Genomic DNA, 23,853 nt, shown 5'->3' on the forward strand with positions numbered 1-23,853 from the left:
ATACATTAACACTGCAATGAAGTTACTGTGAAAATCCCCTAGTCACCACACTCCGGCGCCTGTTCAGGTACAGGGAGAGAGAATTTAACATGGCCAACGCACCTAACCAACACGTCTTTCGGACTGTGGGAGGAAACCCATGCAGACACTGGGAGAACGTGCAGACTCCACACAGACAGTGACCTGAGGTCCTTGGTGCTATGAGGCAGCAATGCTAACCACTGTGCGTCCGTGAAGTGTTTTGTCACTTATAAACAATTAAGAATACAAGGACAAACGGCCACATTGGTGTCTGAATTGTACTGCCCGCCAAAACAGGAAGGCCCCTTTTATTATTTTCTACAAGAGAAATACATCAGGGACTCTGCCTCCAGCACACCCTACTGGCAAGTTTTTATGCAGCACATTTTAACTAAAATGTACTTTAGACACAAACATCATGGTGTCTCAAAGAGCAACAGGAAAATGCTCTCCTGCTACCCTCGAATTTGGTGGAGGAATCTTTGCAGATGAAGATTGCTTGTTTTGGAGTGGGAATGCTGCAGCCACAATAAACATGGCTCTAATTTACTTTTCAGGGGAAAGAATAGAAATTGAGTTAGAAGTGTACGTGAATAAATTTACTGCACTCTCATTAAACATGGGAGAAGATCGCATTGAGGATATTTTAATCTTGCATCTACTACGCGGAAAGGACTACTTTGTGGCCATTTGTGGGAATTATCTCCCGAGCTGTTTTGGATCTTCGTTGCAAGCACTTTGCCACATGAAGGAGCCAGTCCGAGAAGTGAAACCTCAAAGAATACAAGAACTGGTGAGTAAATCAGTTGAAAATATTCTAAGGCAGCCATGGTTGTGGAATTGAGCTTGAATTGCTTAGTCTTTAAAAACTTAGTGCAAGGTGGCACAAATATTTCCATGCTTGCTATTTTTGGCATTTGATCCAGAAAGTTGTGGTACTCCGGACTGGGGCGCATTATCCCAGCTGAGATCCGTGTAGTTCAGAGTGAGCTCTGTTCTGTTAGTGAGGGCGTCTTGTGACTGAGACATTTAACTATCTCTTTGAGGTGGATGGAAAAGATCCAGCAGTATTAGTCACAGAAGATAAAGCAAAGTCACCTACGTGCATGTAAACAGATACTCTAGTATTTTAACTCGGTTACTGTTTGCAGGACCTTGCCTTTTACAGACCATCTGACATATTTGCCTATGTGGTGACACTGAAAATGTTTTACTGTGAAGCACTTTACCCTCATAACATGAAAGGCATATGTAAATGTGGTATTTATATAGATGCTTTGGGCTACTGCTAAATATTTAGGTATCTTTGCAGTTTAAGTCCTTTGATGTTGAGAATGCTGTTACTGACTACTCTGATATGGTGCATTGCCTCTGCCGGAGGAGCCACTTAATACATGGCCACATTTTCACCTTGGTTTCTCTAAAATGTGAAGAGTTTGGCCTTTACATGGCTACACCTGATTTGCTAAAATCTGACCACTGGATGTAGTTTTTCACAATGTGATTTTCCACGTGCTACATTGATTTAAGAGGTTTAGGAGAAAAATTTAATATAATTTGAAAGAACCAAAAATCAGAGAAAGGGCCACAGAAAAATTAAATTCTGGAAAATCTCAGCAGGGCTGACAGCATCTGTGGAGAGAGAATAGAGCCAATGTTTTGAGGCTGGGTGACCCTTTGTCAGAGCTAAATTATGGAGTGTTATTTAGAGTTCCAGTTTAATTCGTGCAAAACAGAAAAGAGAACAAAGGGAAAGGAAGAGCGAGGATGCACATTATGGATTCTATTCTTCTGCCTCCCGGGAAGGTCCTGCCATCGGATGTCAAATCTTACTTTGGCTCGGACCAGCCAATTGTTGGTGGCAGCCAATTAAGGATGGCAGCTTGCTTCCAAGAGCTGCTGGTCCAATCGAGACTGTCAACTCAGCACCACCAGTGGGCTGGCAAAACGCAATCCTTTCTCTCACTTTCCAAAGTTTTCAAACATCTATTTCAGTAGCATAGATTAAATTGAATAGCTTCTTCTGGCAGCTGAATAGCTTTATTTTCTGTATTACTGGGATGTATTACGTTACAGAGCCAGGAACGTAAAAACTAGTTGATACGGAAAGATTGGAACTTGCCACAACAGCTGAAAGGTCCCACATCTGAACTGTGTTGTCTTTTTTTTCCAAAAATATACTTTATTCATAAATCTGTGACATTACAAACATTCCAAAATGATCACAAAAAGTAATATTCAGTTTCTTTACAAACATCAAGTAATGTTCTGAGATGCTTCAGTACTGTAAAGGAAACGTTTCAGACATTTTACAAATGTTGCAAAGTTATTTTAAAACTTTTCTACATTAAAAAAAAGTTTCACTCCGAGGTGCATCAGAACTCGTGTTGTCATGGTACAAACACAGTCTTTTGGAAGTATGATGTCAGGCAGTCTCCTGTACTCAATTAGTGAGTACTTTGCAAATCCCCATTTACCTCAGACGTTGGCAGAACCCTGGAAAAAGGTGACACTGGGGCACTGAAAGAAATACTTGCTTTTATACAGTTCACTTCACGACCTCGGGAGGTCTCAAAGCACTTTACAGTCAGTAGAGTACCTTTTGAAATGTAGTCATGTTTTAATGGCAGAAACTTGACAGCCAATTTGTGCAATATAGGGTTATAAACATTTGAAAGAACCAACCTTCTGCTTCTGAAGATATTTGGGAATTTCATGGTACTTTTGGAAGGAAATTGGGTATGCATTTGAAATAGAACAGAAAAGCGTGCAGGAAAATGGAATTGGAGTAAATAGCTTCAGTCAAACAACATAGCGGAGATGGGCAATCTGTGCTATAAATTGTATTTTGCAACAGTGCGATCCACAAGATATTGGGTGCTACTGAATCATTTAACCAAAGCTTTTTTTGTAAAAATAGCTCCTGCCTCATAACTAATTCATTATATTAGGTGTGGCTGGGTTAGGCCAGCGTCATGTTTCGTGTGCTAATATTTATTATTCATTCTCCAAAGGTGTTGTGGATACAGACTTTGATACAGTCTGAATAATTTCTCAATGAACGCCTAGTTGTGTTCTATCAAAGGAATACTTTCAGTGAAACAATGTTAAGCGGATCAGTTTTCCCTGTAAAAATTAATTGTTAAAAAAAACCCCAGCCTCTCTCTCCCACATCCGCAGCGCCCAGTGTCTCTCTCCCACACCCCCAATCCCCAGCATGTTTCTCCCACATCCCCCGGCGTGTGTCTCCCACGCCCCCTGGCATGTCTCTCCCTTGCCTCTGCTAATTGGATGTGGGAACATTTTGTACATTTGGAGTGAGATAGTATCATAGAATCATGAATCATACAATCCCTACAGTGCAGAAGGAGGCCATTCAGTCCATCGAGTCTGCACTGACCACAATCCCACCCAGGCCCTATCCCCATAACCCCATGTATTTACCCTAGCTAGTCCCCCTGACACTAAGGGGAATTTACCATGGCCAATCCACCTAACCCGCACATCTTTGGACTGTGGGAGGAAACCGGAGCACTCGGGAAGAAACCCACGCAGACACGAGGAGAATGTGCAGACTCTGCACAGACTTTGACCCAAGGAGTGGAAGCGGGACAGGAATGAATGGGGTGGCAAGCAAGGTCAACGAGAGGGTCAGGAATCATGTAATAATGTGTGAAGAAGAACTGGAATAACTAGGAGTGATAAAGCAATTTATATTTAGATAGTGCCTTTAAAGTAATAAAATGTCCCGAGGTGCTTCACAGGAGCATTTTAAATATTACGTTGTGCCATGCAAGGAGATATTAAGTTAGATGACCAAAAGCTTGAACAAAGAGGTAAATTTTAAGCAGTGTCTTAAAGACAAAGTGAGGTAAAGAGGGAGTTCCAGAGTTAGGGTCTAAGCAATTGAAGGCATGCCACCAATGGAGGAGTGAATTAAAATTGAGGATCCACAAAAAGCCAGAATTAAATGAGCACAGATAACTTGGATGGTTGCCGTGTTGGAGGAGGTTGGAGCAATATGGAGGGGTGAGGCCTTGGATGGATGGGAAAACGAGGATCAGAATATTAAAATCAAGATGTTGCTTGACTGGAAGCCAGTGTAGGCCAGCGAGCAGAGGTGTGATAGGAGAATGGGATTTGGTGCGAATTAAGACACAAGTACCAAACTATTGGATGACATCCAATGTTACGGAGGGTAGAGTGTGGGAGATCAGCCAAGGGTGCTTTGAAATAGTCGAGTCTCGAGGTACCAAAGGCATGAAAGAGGGTTTCAGCAGCAGGGGAATGAAACAGGGGTGAAGTTGGATGACGGTGGAAGTACAAAAACGCTCTTAGTGATGATCATTCATTTTGGGGTCACATGATACCAAGGTTGAGTCACTGCCTAGGCTAAAAACATTGGTCTTCCCAAAATTCAATTGAAGGAAATTTCTTCTCACCTGTACCAAATGTCGGAGAAGCAGTCTGACGCCGAACAAGCAGTGAACGAGTCGGAAGACATGGTGGTGAAGTAGAGCCGAGTGTCATCAGGTGACCTCACTGAAGGGCAGTATGTAGATGAGAACTAGGATAAGGTCAAGAATAGATCCTTGGCGGACACCAGAAATAACAGTTTGGGAGCAGGAGGAGAAGCCATTGCTATTGATATTGTTATTGTGCACGGTAGCAAAGTGATTAGCACTGCTGCTTCACAGTGCCAGGGACCGGGGTTCAAATTCCCGGCTTGGGTCACTGTCTGTGTGGAGTTTGCACGTTCTCCCCGTGTCCGCGTGGGTTTCCTCCCACATTCTAAAAGACGTGCTGGTTAGGTGCATTGACCTGAACAGGTGCCAGATTGTGGCGACTAGGGGAATTTCACAGTAACTTCATTGCAGTGTTAATATAAGCCTTACTTGTGACTAATAAATAAGTAAACTTTAACTCTGAACATGATTAGAGATAAGAATGGAGCCAGGTGAGAGCAGTTCCACCCAGCTGGATGGTAATGTAGAGGCATTGGAGGATGATGTGGCCAGCAGGCAGATCAAGGAGGAGGTAGAGCAAAGGTTTACCTTTATCACAGTCACATTGAGTGTAATTTGTGACTTTGATAAGAGCCATTTCTGTACCGTGGAAGGGGTGGAAACCTGATTGGAGGGATTCAAGATAGAAGGAAAGATGGGTGTGGATTGGGAAGGTGACAACATGTTCAGGGACTTTGGAGAGGAAAGGGAGGTTGGAGGTGGGGTGGTAGTTTGCAAGGACAGTTGATTTGCTGAGGAGGACCCTATCATGTGAAGGTGACGTCACAGGTGGAGAAGGTGGTGAAGAAGGCATATGGCATGCTTGCCTTTATAGGACGGGGCATAGAGTATAAAAGTTGGGGTCTGATGTTGCAGATGTATAGAACATTGGTTCGGCCGCATTTGGAATACTGCGTCCAGTTCTGGTCGCCACACTACCAGAAGAACGTGGAGGCTTTGGAGAGAGTACAGAGGAGGTTTACCAGGATGTTGCCTGGTATGGAGGGGCTTAGTTATCAGGAGAGATTGGGTAAACTGGGGTTGTTCTCCCTGGAAAGACGGAGGATATGGGGAGACTTAATAGAGGTGTATAAAATTATGAAAGGCATAGATAGGGTGAACGGTGGGAAGCTTTTCCCCAGGTCGGTGGTGACGTTCATGAAGGGTCATAGGTTCAAGGTGAAGGGGGGGAGGTTTAACACAGATATCAGAAGGACATATTTTACACTGAGGGTGGTGGGGGCCTGGAATGCACTGCCAGGCAAGGTGGTGGAGGCGGACACACTGGGAACGTTTAAGACTTATCTAGATAGCCATATGAACGGAGTGGGAATGGAGGGATACAAAAGAATGGTCTATTTTGGACCAGGGAGCAGCACGAGCTTGGAGGGCCGAAGGGCCTGTTCCTGTGCTGTATTGTTCTTTGTTCTATGTGTTTTGTGATCTAGCCAGATCTTGCAATGGAGGACCCAAGCAGTTTCTGCCATTTCCTTTCAAGTCTGTATCTCTTGGACTTAAGGGAGCAGCGATGAGGGTTGTACCAGAGGGTGAGGAAGTAATAGTTTCATTGGGGACTTGAGTGTCTAAAGTGTAGGTGAGGGTGCAGTTGAGCAAATCAGAAAAGAAAAATTCGAGTTTTTTTGTGCAGATGATAAATGTACTAGATTTTAAACAGTTTCTTTTTAACTCTGCAGGAAAGAATGGCAAAGGCAAACAAACCTTTCGACAGCTCTGCAGATGAAATGCCACTTGATATTCCGAAAGAAGTCTGGATGTTGGTCGATCACCTACACCGGAATGCTTCACTCCAGGTCTCACCGGAAAAACATCTTTGTTGTTGTTGGATTTATTTCCAAGCTGTGTCTCTCTCTATTTTCCTTCCCCATTTTCACTCTACTTAGATGTGGGATTGTCGATTGCCTTTTTTGACTTTATTTAATTGCTGCTATTATTTGTAGGGAGACTTGTTCCAGCAGCCAGGACTGAAGTCAGAATTTGAGGAGATACGAGACTGTTTAGATACTGGAATACCAGACTTTCTCCGTATCCTTTCCTGAATAGTAATTAAACTCTAAATTGTGCCTCATAATGACTTCACAGACATTCTGAGCTGTGCCATTATTTGTGCTTTAAGTATTGAAGTGCAGCTTTGCTGCATTGATTTGTTATCAGTATGAAGGTTCTTTCCCAGGATGGTTTAGCAAAGTCCTGATAAAAGTTGATTAAGAATTGACAATGTGTCACTACAGTATAATGACTATAATATTCCTATTTACATGTACAATACCTGAAATCAGCCTACCATTTACCTCGAGTCAAAGATACTGCTATTACAACATATAGAGCTATTAGTGGGGCCAATTGGGACCAAAAGAGAAATATTCTTGTGGAGGCAGCGGGCATGGCTGATGTAGTAAATGGCAACTTTGCACCTGCCTTCATTAAAGAAGAGAATGTTGCCAATGTCACAGCAGAGAAATTAGATGGTTAAAAATAGATAAAGAGGAGTTATTAAACATTCACTCCTGCCATCAATGACACACAGTGGCAGCAGTGTGTACTAGATACAAGATGCACTGCGGGCAACTCACCAAGGTTCCTTCGACAGCACCTTTCAAACCCTCAGACTCTACACCTAGGACAAGGGCAGCAGATGCATGAACACATCACCACCTGCAAGTTCCCCTCCAAGCCACACACCATCCTGACTTGGAACTATATTGCCATATCTTCACTGTCTCTGAATCAAAATCCTGGAATTCCTTTCCTAGCAGCACTGTGGGTGTACCTCCACCGCATGGACTGCAGCGCTTCACCATCACCTTCTCAAGGGTGATTAGGGATGGACAACACATGCTGGCCTGGCTAGCAATGCCCACATTCCATGAAAGAATAAAAACCAATCTTAAAAGATTGGCAGTACTCAAAAGTACAAAATCACCCAGTCTGGATGGAAAGCATCTGACCTAGCAGGGAGAATTGAGGGTGGATAAAATGGAGGCTCTGGCCACAATCTTCAATCCTCCTTCATATGAGTGCAGTGCCAAAGAATTGGGCGATTGCAAATATCACACCCATTGCAAAATAAAAGGGGGAGAGAAGGATAATTGGAGAATTAGAGACTAATCAACCTAACACAAATGATAGGGCGGCACGGTAGCACAGTGGTTAGCACTGCTGCTTCACAGCTCCAGGGACCTGGGTTTGATTCCCGGCTTGGGTCACTGTCTGTGCAGAGTTTGCATGTTCTCCCCGTGTCTGCGTGGGTTTCCTCCAGGTGCTCCGGTTTCCTCCCACAGTCCAAAGATGTGCGGGTTAGGTTGATTGGCCATGCTAAAATTGCCCCTTAGTGTCCTGGGATGCGTAGATTAGAGGGATTAGCGCGTAAAATATGTAGGGATATGGGGGTCGGGCCTGGGTGGGATTGTGGTCGGTGCATACTCAATGGGCCGAATGGCCTCTTTCTGTACTGTAGGGTTTCTATGATTTCTGTGATCTATGATAGGGGAGCATTTAACAGCACTATTGGTGGATCTACACCACATGGATTGCAGCAGTTCATCACCTTCTCAACGGTAACAAGGGATGGGCAATAAGTGCTGGCTTAGCTGGCAATGCCCACATCCCATAAATGAATTTTAAAAAGTTGTTTTCAAACTGAGTATCCCAGGAGTTGAGATTGGGGCCAGTGCTTTATTTTTGGTACATGTTAACAACCTGGACTTGGGTTTCTAGGACATAATTTCGAAGTTTGCAGACAACTCGGAACTTGGAAATGGAGTAAACAGAGCAGAAGCTAGTAACAGACTTCTGGAAGACATAGACAGGCTGATGAAATGGATAGAGCATAGCTGTCGCAGTTCCACACTGAGCAGTGTGAAGTGATGTACTTTGCAAAGAAGGACAAGGATAGGCGATATAAACTAAATGGTACAATTTTTAAGCAAATTGAAGAAACAGAGAGACCTTGCGGGGAGAGGGTGGGGGTGCGTATGTTTACAAATCTCTAAATGTAATAGGACAGATAAAGGATTTTTAAAAAAATCAAAGCAAGGTTATGCTAAAACTTTATGAATCACTTGTTAGGTCCCAGGTGGTATATTTTGGCCAATTCTGGGGAGATGTAATAGAATGTTCAAAATCATGAAAAGTTTTCCAGTGGCAGAAGGGTTGGTAAGCAGCTGATTGAAGGCTAAAGAATCAGATACAAGATGAAGATAATTTTTCTTTACGCAGTGATTTGTTACAATCTGAAATGCGCTGCCTGAAAAGGTGGTGGAAACAAATTCAATCATAACTTTCAAAAGGGAATTGGATAAAAGGGTGGCACAGTGGTTATCACTGCTGCCTCACAGCCTCAGGGACTTGGGTTCAACTCCAGCTTTGGGTGACTGTGTAGAGTTTACACATTCTCCCATGTCTGCGTGGGTTTCCTTTGGGTGCTCCGGTTTCCTCCCAAAGATGTGTAGGTTAGATGGATTAGCCATGGGAAATGTGTGGGGTTATGGGCATAGGGCAGGGGAGAGGGCCTGGGTAAGATGCTCTGTCAGAGTCAGTGCAGATTTGATTAGCCAACTGGCCTTTTCTGCACTGTAGGGATTTTATTATTCCAAATACTTTGGAGGAGAAAAGTTTGGGGAGTGAGACTAATTGGGTAGCTATTTCAAGGAGCTATCACAGGTCATCATGCGTGCTGCTTTATTGGCTGTGCAGAAACACAAAAGTCATGAAAACTCACTTTATACACCTCATGTAACTGGGTATGACCTGTATTTTGTTTCTAATCTGAGGGAAATTGGGCAACGTCATCTTTGTAGAGATTAACTTTTCATCAGTTGGAGTTTTTTTCACATCCATGAGTCAAAATAGCCACTGTAATACTTGAACAAAGAGTTAGAATAGGCATGATTGGCCAAATGGGCTCCTTGTGCACTTTAAACTTGTTTGGCTCTATGAAAAAACAGAGACTGTCTTGCTTCCAAGCTCTCAGTATTTGACTTCAATTAGCTATTTAAGATGGGCAAGGGCAGTGTATTTGTGTATACACACAAACGTCAGGCTTTTCGCCAAGATAACAGCAACTTTACTTCAAAGCTAATTATTGGTTGTGAAGTGCATTGGGATGCCCTAAGATGATACGTACAAGCCTTTTTTTTACTTTTGGTTTACCTTACACTCTTTCCCATATAGTCTCTTTTTTTTGTCCAGTAGTGCTCCACACACTTGTAGTAAATTCCTCATCAGGGCATCCTCACCCGAGCATTTATTTTCGATTGGATACAGCCTCCATTTAAAAAAAAGCTTGTAGAGCAACTTAGCTTGATTACATTGGAATAATATCCAACCTCAAGTAACTTTTCTATGATATACTTTTTGTCTAGCAGGTCTTCCAGGAAAACTTCCATTGATGGGTGAATGCAATCACCATAGAATCATAGAATCCTGCAGTGCAGAAGGAGGCTATTTTGCCCATCGAGTCCACCCAGGCCCTATTTCCATAACCTCACGTATTTACCCTAGCTAATCCCCGGCACTAAGGGTCAATTTATCATGGCCAATCCACCTAACCTGCACATCTCTGCGTAAAGTACCCAATTAACACTGCAAGAATTAAGTGGTGTCACATGGGAGGGTATACCATTCATCATGATGTTCATCCCCATCACGGAATACAGCAGTGACAGAGGGATGTCAGCATTCTGTACACATAGTGCTACCTGAGTAGAATTTAAGGATGACAGATTGCAGGAGTGGTTAGCAGAAAACAGCAACTCCCCAGGTCAGCAATTTTAAAACATATTAACAAAATGCAGTGAATGGATAGACACCAGTACAAGCATCCTGTGGAAAATCTGGATTTCTCTTTGTGCAGCAGTATTAGTTTAGAAGAAATTTAAGTCACCATTAGTGATGTTTTTTAACCTTCCTTTTCCCTTCTCAAAATGGTTTCTGCTGTGAGATTGACTGATGTATTTTTTGTGTGCAGGAGACATTAAGCACTTGGTCTTTTTCTTTAACTTGTGTTTGCAGCTGGCAGTAACCATTCTATAACCGAAGCACTGTTGCTCCTGCTGGATGCCCTTCCAGAGCCAGTCATTCCTTACAACCTGTACAAGAATTGTTTAGAGAGTTCATACAGCTACACTCTGAGTGAACAGGTAAAGAATATAATGCAGCTTCTTCATTCGCTGTATTCACAATTTGACTATATGAGGTAATTATAATCAATAGGTAGGGGAGATAGGAAGGAACCTTTCCCCTTAGTAGAGGGGTTAACAATCAAGGGACATAGATTAAGGTAAGGGGCAGGATATTTAGAGGGGCTTTGAGGAAAAATGTTTTCATCCTGAGGGGGTGGGAATCTGGAACTCGTTGTGAGGGGGAGGGAACCCTCAGAACATTTAAGAAACATTTAGATGAGCACTTGAAACGCTGTAGCACACAAGGTTACGAACTGGAAAGTGGGATTCGAATAGATGGGTACTTGACAGCCAGTGTAGACACGATGGGCCGAAGGGCCTCTTCTCTATGACAGAGAAAAACTACTTCCTCTGGTGAAAGAACCCAGAACAATGCAGCTGTTGGAATTTAAATTTAATTAATGAAAATGAAATTAAAAGTCAGTCTTATTAATGGTGACCATGATCACCATTGTTGATTGTTGTAAAATCTTATCTGTTTCACTGATTTCCTTCAGGGAAGGAAATCTGCCCTCCTCTCCCAATCTGGCTTGCATGTGACTCCATGCCCATAGCAATATGGTTGACTCTTAACTGCCCTTTGAATTAGCTTAGCAAGTCACTCAATTCAAGGGAAATAGGGATGGGTAACAAAGGCCAGCCTGGCCAGTGACATCCATATCCCATGAAAGAATAAAGAAAAAGAAAAATTGTGGCAGGCTGTTTAGGTGTGATGTCAGGAAGCTTTGTTTCCTGAAGAACTGTAGAGGCCTGGGTGTTGATAGAAAGTTTCAAAACAGATTGTTAGATTCTTGTTTGACAAGGGCATTAAGGGTGCTGTAACCAAGGGAGATAGCTGGAGTTAAGATACAGATCAGCAATGATTTAACTGAATCTAATTAGCCACCACTACAACCATGTTTTTCCATCTCTATAACACTTCTGTCTGTACCCCTTGTGAAAACTTTCTTTGCAGTCTTGACTTCTCCAGTGTCTTCTCAACTTTCATAATCTTGAAATTGTTTAAACCTCCCCTCCCCACTCAATCATAATCCTAGACTTTGTCACCTTACCCTGGTTTCCAGTCACCCAAGAGATTGAATTTTAAGTAGTTGCCCCCATCTACAAGGTCCTCCACTGCTTTGTCTTGTTCTATCTCCAGCAGCTACTCCAGAGTTACACCCCGCTCCTTCCCATCCTCCAGGTCTTAGACTTTGGTCTCCTGGCCATTGAATCTCCTTCACTTGCCTTTCCCCACACAACCTTCACCTGCCTCGGCCACAGTATCCAGAGGCGCCTTCCCAAATTCTTCCATCTCTTCAGCATTCCCTCCAACTTTAAAAACCCTGAAAAAGTCCATCCTTAGGTCAAACTTTTCTTTAAATATTGGCATCCACACTTTTTTTTCTCCTCTAGGAAGCAACTTGGGATTTATTTCAATATAAATAAATCTGCTATATAAATACAGGTTTTGTCAATGAATTTATCTTCCATCTGTAAACTTGGCAAGAAGAATAGTTTAGTTATGTGTTTTAGTAAATAGGGCAGCACAGTGGCACTGCTGCCTCATAACTCCAGAGACCCTGGGTTTAATTCCGGCCTTTCGTGTCTGTGGTGTTTGCACGTTCTCCCTGTGTCTGCGTGGGTTTCCTCCGGGTGCTCCAGTTTCCTTCCACAGTCCAAAGACATACATGTTAGGTGGATTGACCACGGTAAATTGCCCCTTAGTGTGTGTGTGTGTATGTGTGTGCGGGTGTGGCAAGGGGGGCTAAGGATAGCTCCAACGCCCTGTGACCCTCAATTGGAGTAGGCGGGAAAGTGAAGTAACGTTTTATTGAACAATGCATGAGTCATACCCGATATAATCTGTTCTGTATTTCTGTACCTTTTTCTCCTGTTAGGTTGTCTCCAAGCTACCTCAATGCCATAAGAATGTATTCAATTATTTAATGGCTTTCCTTCGAGAGCTTCTGAAAAATGCTGTTTGCAACAACCTTGATGTGCCTACACTTGGTAAGCTAAAAGCTCCCTCTCTCAAGAACAATTGCAGTAAATTGTGTTAGAGGAAATAAAATCAAAGACTAATTGGAGAATTGTATGATGAAAACCAAATAGACTTGATGGCCTTGAAAATGCTGCATTTGGTAAGATAAACTGCATGTGAAAGGTGAGGACGGAGGTTCTCCCAATATTGGGCTTTTCCCTGAAGCTGCAGAGCTGCCTGGGAGTAGAAATGTATGTTCTGCCTGCTGTTGGGGTTGCCGTAGACCTCAGGTGAGTGAGGAAAGGTAAGTGATTAGGCTAGGAAGAGTGGAGGGTATAAACTAATATTGGGAAGGGTGTGAATTTCTGCATCAGGAAAGAAGGTAGCTGCTCCCTGGTTGAGTTGCTGACGCTCTTTCAATATAGGCTCCAGATTCAGGTAATCAGGCTCCTTCCTGCTGGTCAGCACCACATTGTGCTCTGAGTTCAGAATGTGACATGTGAAGTAATGAGGCATTCAAAAATTAAAGATGGTTCCAGCACACTTGAATGAATGAATCGGGCCTGTAAATATTCCCTGTGCGCTTTCTCCAGCTCAACAGTGTTACTACCTTATTTAGTACAGAGGGCAGTGCACTTTCCACCAGGAATGCATTTGCACTCCCTGTCTGCGATGTTGCGAGTTGACTTGGTCAGTTTAAGCATGAAGAATGGGCACACCGTGGCACACCAATTTTCTACACCAATATTTCTCCAGTGTCAAGATAAGTTTTACTGAGCATTTTTCAAAGCTTGGTACATGTTGATTTGTGTTGCAGTTGAATAGTCATTTCACTTGCTGGTTTAGCTAGCTTTCTGTCGTGAATTCTATGGTGTCACTGTGGTTCCTATGACCATACTGTGCATTTAAGAAATGTATTTTGTGACATGTTTCTTTTGAAGGATATGTTAAGATTCACCTTTGTTAAATGGTGCCATTTTGTCTGCTTCAGGCAGCTCACCTGCTAAGAATGCAGGAGAGTAATTGCTGCGAGATATAGGGGTGTTTGTCTTAACCTGAACTAATTCAGTTTTGTTTATATTTTGGGTTGTGCCCTGAGGTTTCAGAGTAGGGTTCAATTAGATTGATTGACAAGAGCGTGTCATGTGTTAATGGGACAAGGGGAAAAGCAGGCAGTTTCTGCTTGGATTGGCAAGGAGCAGCACCTTTTCTTTCTCTGTCTCTGGAGTTTAAAGTCTGGGACCTGCTAGAAAATAGATATCTCTCTCCAGAGGTGTTTCTGGAGGTTTGGGGACTAACAGCCTGCATACTAGCAAGTAAGCTTGTTGTTTACTAACTGATTTTGCTTAATATTGCTTAAATTGGAACTAATATAGGCTAGCAGTTAAAAATTATATCTTGTCATGTTTATTTCAATTAGTAAAACTTACACCAATTCTTTTTGTTATAGTTAAACTGTATTGTTAAATAAAGTTTGTTTTGATAAAAGCTTCCTAGTAAGTCAGTAGAATCACACCTGGAGTGAAACACCTTATCCTCGCACTGATGCCAAAATCAAAAATAGTTGGGGTCTAGGCTAACTTCCTAATATATCTTTGTGTTTCTGATCTGGTCCCTAACATTTCCCAAGGAAACAGTTACTGGTAAGTTTATCATTTTTTGTAAATGAAAGGAACAAGCATTCAGTTCACAAATTTATCATGTTTATATCATGAAAGTAGATTCCTTGAAATGGTACGTGATAATTTGTCACAAAATTTGTGGCATCTGACCATGATACTGATTTGCCTCCAGTTCACTTAGGTTCCGTAGAAAGGTCAAAATAGATTCCTTCTGTTAGATTTGAGGATGGTGTAACACTGACATTGAATTGCTTTTCAAGTTAATTACTTACACTTTGATCCACTTGAATTTTTATATCCGTTCCAAGTACACAGTGCTCCTGAAAAAAATTTAAAAGCCACATCTGAATGCCTCAAGAAGCAAACACTTGGCTTTCAAAATGAGATAGCTTTAGCACTTAAAAAAATTGACTGACCCAAATTTAAGAGTAAGAGCTGTTCGAAAGAAAGTTATAATTCTAAAAGATAAAAATGCTTGCATTTATCTGGTGTTTTATCAGGGCTCTCAGAAACATCTCCATGGTGCTGTGTGTTCATAGTAAATGACTTTGAAGATTGGTGACCTGTTGAGTGGGACTGAATTAAAAACCACTGCTGGCCACTCTGGAAACTCACACAAAAATTTATTCTGCTTCTATTTCTCTTTCTGGAGCAGCAATGCTCCTCCCAGCTCCACAAGAGCGATGCAGCTGCTGCCATCTTTGGCCTTACCCTTTCAATCTCACCTTCCCCTCATGCCCCATCTCACATCAGCAGGACCTACATGCAACTATTGCTAGCTTCTTGTCCAATCAAAGTTCCTGCGGTGCAAAACTTGCTCGCCAGCCACATTTGGATGGAGGACCCAACCTCAAAACTGAGACGACCACCCTAAAGTTAAAATCTACCCACATTTTAAAAAATCTTTTCACTTATTTCATCTTAAAGTTCCAGAGCTTGGGGCCTAGACAACTGAAGGCACGGCCACCAATTATGATTAAGAACGCACAAAAGAACGGATTTAGAGGTAGAGCAGATACCTTGTGGGTTGTGAGGTTGGAAGTGATTACAGAGATAGGGAGGGGCGAGGACCATGGAAGGATTTGAAAGCAAGGATTGGATTTTAAAAATCAATATTACTTAAAATCATTCCTCGGTGTCATTGTGGTCCCCAAGGAATCGCTTATTGGTGAATATAGAATTTCTGCAAATGAAACTGCTTTCAGTTCAAATTCATCATGTCGATGTAATGAATGTAGGTTCTCTGAAATGGTGTACGATATTTCTCATAAAATTCATGGCATCTGTGATTTTCTTTCCTTGCTTGGCCGGTCAGTAAGCTTGGGTAACAGGAGAATGGGATTGGTTGTGGGTGAAGACACGAGTGGTGGAGTTTCAGATGACGTCAAATTTATGGAAGATAGAATGTGGGAGACCAGCTAGGAGTGCGTTGGAATAGTCAAGTTTAGAGGTAATAAAAACTGGATGGAGGTTTCAGCAGCAGATGAGCTGAAACAAGTGAAGTTGAATGATTTTACAGTGGTGGAAATAGGCAGTCTTAGTGATGGATGGAGAATATGAGGTCGGCAACTCATTTCAAAAGTAAACGTGACCGGTGTTGTGAACAAGTTGGCTTAATTTCAGAATGTTGACAAGGATGGAATCAGTAGCTAAGAAACCAAGTTTGGAGCGGGGACCAAAAACAATGGCTTCAGTTTTCCCAATATTTAATTGGCTGAAATTTCTGCTCATCCAGTACTGGGTAATTCTAGTTTTTCACTCCTCCAGATCCAGCTCTGAAGAGTGTACCTGACAATGTAGTGGTATGGTGCACGTTAGGTTAAAGAATGAATGGAAAGGCTGGCATTTATATAGTGCCTTTCACAACCGCCAGACATTGCATAGTGCTTTACAGTCCATGAAGTATTTTTGAAATGCAATTACTGATATAACATAGGAAACACAGCAACCAAAAGAGAAAATGCTGGAAAATTTCAGCAAGTCTGGCAGCATCTGTAAGGAGAGAAAAGAGCTGACGTTTCGAGTCCAGGTGACCCTAAGTCCAAGCGTGCGCAGCAAGCTTCTACAAACAGTAATGTGAAAATATCCAGATAATCTGTTGTTTTAATATTGATTGAATGATAAATATCGGCCAGGACACTGGGGATAACTCCCCTGCTCCTTTTCAGAATAGTGAGATCTTTTAGACCCACCTGAGAGGGCAGAATGGATTGTATGAATAAAATATTTTAAAAGAAATGTTTGTAGAGAAATATGATGTTGCACGCAAATAGGATTACAGGCAATCATTTAAAATTTATAACTTTTCCTCTCTGCACAGCGAGCATCTTTGGAGCACTAATGCTGAGACCACCTCCTAATGCCACAAGTCAATGTGACGTCATTGAGAATAAGAAGGCAGCACAAGTGTTCATTGCACGTTTCCTCACACTGAAGGATGGTTAACCGAAGCAGCCTGACCCAGCCAACATAGTGTTTATTTTCTAGTATTCAATAAAATTGTACAATTTCAGTCAAGAGTATTTTTATATGAAGATAAAGGTAAATATCTTTAGAATTATGCAAGTGTTTTTGGAATACAGAAACAAGGTTCTACTTATTTTGTAATGTCACTTTATCTTCGTGTGTTTAAAGATTCAGAGCTGGAGTCGTTCTTGTCACTTCCATTTTACAGAAGCATCCTGCAATGGTTTTGATGTTGCATTTTGTAATGCACCAGCTGCAGGGAACTGACAATTTTGTATGAACATGATTTTCGTTGACTGTCTGAAAGTCCAGCCCCACCAGTTACTCCACCTGCTTGTATCAGGCAAATGCTGCACACCACTTGCCATTGACAGCAGTTAGAAAGTTGGTATTTAAAAACTGTCTTATGCGCAGCAATTATTTGAGATTAATCAAGAAACTGTTTAACGTATAGTTAAAGTGTAATACTCATTGCTTAAGTCCTTTCAAGCTGTCCCAAGTGACACATCTGGCTGAAACTGGAGCTGTAGTTACTGTCGCAGCCGTGGTGGTGAAGCTGGTCAAACCACTGCTTATTTTAGCTCTCCTTACATGGGTAAGGTGAAAAGCTTTCACTTTGCATAGTCTGTCTGTGGCCAGGTGTATTTTCCACAAATACAAGATAAATATAACAACATTGAAGCCCAGAGGTCCTCTTCAGATCACCAACACAAAATTTCTCCTGGGTGATGGAGAGACTGCCTACAAGGAGCCACTTCCTGACTGTTATTTCAGAGTCACCTCTTTAACAAAGAGAGGAGGGGTGGGTATCTGAACTCAAACCCCAGAACTGACACTACTTAAACATTAAACAATAATGTTTACATTTCTGAAGTAGTCAAAATTCTGCATAAAATTGATCTAACATGATGCACTGCACTTAGTGGACAAATCACATGTGTAAGATATTAATGGAGTGGGGGTTTTAGATTGAACTTCAGTCACAAGAAGTTTCCCCCATGCAATAAATATGTTATGTTACCTTCTGGAGTTGACATGGTACTGCAATGATGGATCCTATTTCAGACCAGTAATAGCAGGATAAGAATTAATTTGATCATTGTGTCTGTTCAAATACACAGACTCATCCACAATGAGAAAAGCAGAACTTGTCACACATACAATTTTTTCCCCCTATTTTTGAACTAAGTGAGTCATCAGAACAAGTGGGAAATGTACATCAGTGGGTGACAGAGAAACTGATGGAGCAATGTGGAGCATGTACAGATCCCAGGTCCTCAAAATGTGTTACCATTGAACCTTTTTTGAGCTAGCGTTCTAACATGAATTTGAGAGATGTATAAATGCTTTTGAACTGTTCTAGTTATAGCAGGGTTTCTGTATAAATTTATATATCCTTGTACCGTAGCAACTTCAGTCTGAGAAAACAAGCGCTGAATAAAACAAGTGTATTTTAAATGCAAGTCATTCAACACCTATAACGTGTTGCTTCCAGAAGAAGTGGTTACCCAGGTATTAAATCTGAATGCCTGGGTTAACGTGTTAATCAGTGATCAAGATTCTTTTGTATTACTTGAATAAATAATTGCATGCAGTAGGATTGAGTTGGAAGTGGTTAGTTCCACTGAGATTGTTATTTGCATCAGGTGTATTTTTTTAAACCTTGAATTCACTGCAATAAACCTAATGATGGCTCTATGTTTTCATACTATAAATCATGCCTAGCAGTGCTTTAGTGGAAATCCATTCCAGTTATTCCCTTTGACACAATCAAATTAGTTTGATGCTGTACTTGCTATTCCATCAATACATTAATTGTTAAGATTTTAATGCACTATAAGCCAACTCAGTTACACAAAGTTAAAATCAGGCCAGTTGTGCTTATTTTACAATGTCAAGTAGCATTGCGATTTTTTTTTTCCCCTAAAAGCATATTTCTAAGGCTTTTGTGGTATCGAGTGGTTGTAGCTGTTGGGCAAAGCTCAGGGACTCCATCAAAATCTAATTGTGCACTGTTGTCCTCTTTTCTTTTGTTATGCGGGGAGTTAATATTAACCACCCCCCCCCCCCCCCCCCAAGTACCAGCTGTTTCTCCCCAAGTACCAGCCAAGTGAGCAGTGAGGGTATCGAAGGAAGCCCATTTCCAGTCACTCTTACAACATTGCTCTTGACAAGCTGCCAGGAGACATCTCAGAGTGGCTCCAGGATAACACCTCACCCAATATATATGTTTTCCCACATTTCCTTTTCTTCCCCTGATCCATCTTATGTAGTCACAGCAACTTCACTGAGAGGGGGAACTTTGAGATTTGAAGTTGCATCCCTACACTACACCTCGATTATGTTCCTGTAATACTGCATTCCAATGTAAGTAGTTTTCTTTTCAATCGTCAACCTTTACAGAGTGCTATGCTGCCTGCTGAGTATTTCTATTGTGTTTAAACACGCACACTTTAAATGCACAGGTAGCCAATTCAGTCAAGAGTAAAATTGTCTTTTTTTTTGACACAGCATATGATGATTGTTCTTTTGAGAGTTTCAGGACATATATGTGGCCTTTCATATAATATACAGGTATCTAACTTTTCACATTCCAGTGATGCATGTATTATTTGAGTACATCGCATTCAGTCCTGAAAGTGTTTAAATTTCAGAAGATCATCTGTCTTATTTAAAAGTTATTTTGAACTGCACAGTCTTTGAAACCATGTTGTAACGGCAGGAGGTATAATGTGACAGGTTCTGGTTTGATAGTTCAGAGGTAGAATGTATAGATTTTCAAATAGAGGACTTGAGATTGAATACAGATGACAAAAGACTATTTGGCCCATCTTAGGCCATCCATATGGACTGAACCTAAAGTCCACCGTTGCAGCATCCAGTTCACTTTTTTCAGTAACTGTCTCTACTGCTCTAAATGGAAATTAAACACTTTGAATGAAGCAAATCTTCATGATAATACACCTACATTTCACCTTTTTAAATCAGTGACTCCTTGACCTACTCACATTTTAAAGTAATCTTGAGAGGAGTTTCTGATCGTATTCCCGTGCCATCTCTAAGATCGCCTATTTCCATCTCTGTTCAAGTTTGCCTATGTCAGCTCATTTACTGCTGAAACTTACATCCATGTCTTCGGCACAACTATTGCAAAGCACTCCTGACTAATCTCCCACCCTTGGTAAACCTGTGGTCATCCGAAAATCCACATCTCTTAACTCAGCCAATCTCGGGGCAGAAGTGACAGATTCCACTGGCGCCACAGGCAATGGAGAGTTGCCAGCTTCTGATTGGCCAGCAGCTCGTGAAGCTGGTTTCCACCCTGTTGTGTCCTTGATCATTTCTGGCCCCATGCTGGTGTCGTGCATTGTTTTATAATATTTTGGTGAAGTCCTTTGGGATGTTTCATTACGCTAACGACTATACGTTATCCCTGCAATTTCTTGCATTTAAATCCTTTCAGTCCGATGAGGACTTCCATCTCAGTTACATCAAAGCCATTCATATATCCTGCAAAAAACAATTGTATTTCTCACATCTTCCTTTGTCAATACAAAGAGAATGTAGACATTCAGAATGTTTATTATTGTGTTTGACCTGTTTCCAGCCTCTCTCTACCATTTGTGGCTCTCTTCCCTTCTCCAGTTGCCTTCTCACTATTGAAATAGTAAAATAACTACTTACTGTTAAGATTTGTGTCCACAGCTATGCTTTTTCCAAATTTTTTTGGCTCTCTGCTCACCTTTCTAACATGTTTCTTCATATTTTTATATCAATCTTACCACACTCTGAGCAAAAAATAATGCAAAATTTGTTTCACCACCAGAAATTTGACAGAACAGAGATCAGTCACTGCCTTCCCGCTGCTAACACTGGCATCCATGGCCGATCACCGGTTGCAGAGAGTGCAATGGCCCCGCCCGACTGCCCGGTGAGCACTGCTAGTGTGCCAGACTGGCACTACCCAAGGGGGGTGGGGCATGAATGGCCTCCAGTCCTGCAGGCGAAGCCATCACAACAGATCCTCATTGATGGGGACCATACGTGATCCTCGCTGGTAAGGATCTTCACTGGCACGGATGCTAAGGCAAGTGAGCCTGGACAATTCGTCCTGAGCTTACATGTAATATTTAAATTCTATTCATCATAGAATTTAAATAGTGAGATCAGCCTCGTGCCTTTTTTCAGGTGTAAGGCTGATATCGCTGTATATCCGGTGCCAGTAAGATCGCGAGAGGGGAAAAAATCGGGAGTGAACTTGATTTTGTGCCTCTTGTGATCTTACCGGCTCACCCCACCCATCGACTGGCAGGACGGGAAGGTAAGATTGCCCTGGGTGTCTTTCAAAGGGTGCCACTTGTCCTAGAGAAATGTTACTGAACTTGCACCACTCCTAATCAATTTGTTTTTCCTTCCTTTACTGAAATTAGCGTTTTAACTATAAAATGTATCATGCATAGTGACCTTTTGCAAGCTTCAGTACTACTTGGGGGCATTGCATTTTAGTGCAGTTAAAATTATGCTGTTATTGGTCAAAAAGAAATTAGAAAAGTATGTCAAATCATTGACTGAAGCAAGTTGATATCTTCTACTGCAGCTGTGATTGTGGCCTTCTCATTTATCTCCCATTCAGTACAACACAGCCTGGCCAAGGGCAATCGCACAAAGTTTAAACAAATAGGATCTTCTTGCACAAGCTATTATCAACAGCCAGGATAGATTGGGAAAACCAATGTATACATAATAGTTTCAAAGCCTGCGAAACACACCAATGGTTTATTATTGTGAAGAGTCTGGCGTAGTGCTGTTTGAGCTCAGTACCACAGCACATGAAAAGCTGTGAGGTGCATGTAAAGACATTTAGTTAAACATGACATGGAAACAGTAAGAACAAGAAAGCCAGGCCCAAGCTCCAGGCAGCATGAAAACACCTTACCAGTTGACCTCTTCAATCTCGGGACAATACTTAGCTTTTTAAATTGACATGTCATCTGTTAAAAGTAAAACTAGAGTTAGTAAACGTTGAACATGCAGCCCGTTGAGTACTCTATCACTTTGTACGGCTTCCAGTAGCTCCAGCTGTACAATGATAGACAAGCATGAGTTCACAAGGCTGATTGGCAGAACACATTGTGGTATCACACTGTTTCATCTTTAAAGAAAAGGGGTGGAAAGATTACCAATGTGACTTGTCGTATTTGCCAACATTAATGGAGAGATCTGAAGCAGAGGCCATCGCACCCCTAACTGCATGGAAACAAGAAAATAAAGCAAGTGTTGGAGGTAGAGGGAGATGCTTAATCATTTAAAGTATGCTGTCAAAGACTGTGCAGTTAATGTGATCCTGAAAGAAACTTCGGCAGCAAAGGTTTTTCGGAGGAACCATATCATTAGCCGAGTTTGTTTACAGGGATCGTGGATTTGGTTACCCTTTCACTCTGTGTATGCTGAAAATTTGTGATGCATTGTGTATCAAAGTGAACCATTACATAACAAAACATGTACATATCACATGATAACAGTGATAGGCAGCTGATGTTTTTGAGCTACAAGCACTCTGACAGTGGCACTGTAACGTTGCTGGACCAAATGTTTCATATTCCATTATGTAAAGTTCAGCTTTCATATGTATGTAATTGAATTAAAACTATTTATACATTGATTGAGGTCGTCATTATTTTTAATACTGTGGAGCATATCGGCATCACAACATGATTAAACATCTTAATATCCTAGTGTCAAGTGTCATATTGTACTGTAAGCAAAACCCAGTGCTTCATAGTCTTTGCGTGGCATCAGAGGTGGAAACCAACGTGATTGTTAAACAATTTGTACATTTATTTTACTTGGTTTAACATTCAACACCAGGATCATTACTCAATGGGAGGCCACAAGCGAGCAATGGCAGGAGCAGGTGCGGGGAGGGGGAGAGAGAGATCACTCTCAATGGGCCATCCCTTTCCTGATGCCAGGTCCTTCAATCAGGCACTGAGTTCCTGTGAACAAGGCATGCAACCACACACAAATTTGCTTATCAAGTCCCCTGCCCGTCATTGTGTTAATGGCGTAGTGGTGGGATGAGGCCCTTAATTTTGCATTAGTTGCCCAGTTTATAGCCTGAATTGGTGATGCTAGGGGAAGGCTGTCCATGAATCCTTCTACCATGGACTTGGTCAGGTGGGGTTTCCAGCTGCCACCCACTCACCCAATTAAACGACCTCTTGTCACCAAACTGGGGATGGCATCAGTATCATCTGCCATCATCCCACATCAATCATTTCCAGAACGTAAAGGCAGTGGGGAAGGTGAGAAGATTTACAAGAATGATACCAGAAACGTATGTGTATACAAGTCAAGAAAAGATCGACAGACTAGATCTCTTTCCTCTTGAAAAAAGGCTGAGGGGTGACCTAATTGAGTTATTTAAAACAATGAAGGCTTTTGATTGAGTTGAAAGAGAATGTTTCCTGTTGTGAGGAGGAGCATAACTATAGATCATCAATATAAGATGGTCATCAAAAAATCCACTAGGGAATTCTTTACCCAAAGAGTGATGAGGATGTGGAACTCACTACCACGGAGTGAAGTGAATAATATCATGCATTTCAGGGTAAGCTAAACAAACATATGAGGGAGAAGGTAATTGAGGGTACAATTAGATGAGGAAAAATGGAAGGAGGCTGGAGTGGAACATAAATACAGCATGACCTAGTTGGCCAATGACCTATTTCAGTGCCATATCCTATGTAATCTCATGTAATGTGATTTCAGATCTCTGGTGAATTTGTGACCTTTAGAATTTGACTCAGATGAAACGCAGCTCCCCTCCATAATGTTGAACAAAACAAAATAATGTAGTTTTAGAAACTGGGCTGGCCCATCCATGGGGCTTGGGAGAGAAGTTATAATACTTTGAGTTCTGGCCAGGAAGTCTTGTTTATTTAATTCAACATACAGCAATAGCTGCAATGCTAAATAAGCTTTCAATTGGCCCACTGCCCTAAAAGGAAAGCTTTTTAAAAAAATGACAAAGATAGATAGTTTTGTAATCACATCCCAGGATCAACCACAGCTTA

General features: G+C 41.7%; 1 protein-coding gene and 1 long non-coding RNA gene across 7 annotated transcripts in view; one reads left to right on the top strand and one right to left on the bottom strand.

Annotated features, from left to right (window-relative positions):
• The window catches only part of inpp5b (inositol polyphosphate-5-phosphatase B), a 140,943-nt gene extending 118,504 nt beyond the window's left edge, over positions 1-22,439 (top strand). For all 6 annotated transcript variants that reach the window (XM_078237763.1, XM_078237764.1, XM_078237765.1 and 3 more), the window contains 6 exons: positions 579-814; positions 6,221-6,337; positions 6,485-6,569; positions 10,557-10,684; positions 12,607-12,718; positions 16,632-22,439. In XM_078237763.1, the coding sequence (XP_078093889.1) occupies positions 579-814; positions 6,221-6,337; positions 6,485-6,569; positions 10,557-10,684; positions 12,607-12,718; positions 16,632-16,756 (803 nt within the window). In that variant the 3' untranslated portion in view covers positions 16,757-22,439. The remainder of the gene's footprint in view (positions 1-578; positions 815-6,220; positions 6,338-6,484; positions 6,570-10,556; positions 10,685-12,606; positions 12,719-16,631) is intronic.
• The window catches only part of LOC144509225 (uncharacterized), a 50,121-nt gene that overhangs the window by 14,953 nt on the left and 11,315 nt on the right, over positions 1-23,853 (bottom strand). The window lies entirely within an intron of this gene.

The sequence above is a fragment of the Mustelus asterias genome, chromosome 21 (genome assembly GCF_964213995.1).
Source record: "Mustelus asterias chromosome 21, sMusAst1.hap1.1, whole genome shotgun sequence".
Classification (NCBI taxonomy): domain Eukaryota; kingdom Metazoa; phylum Chordata; class Chondrichthyes; order Carcharhiniformes; family Triakidae; genus Mustelus; species Mustelus asterias.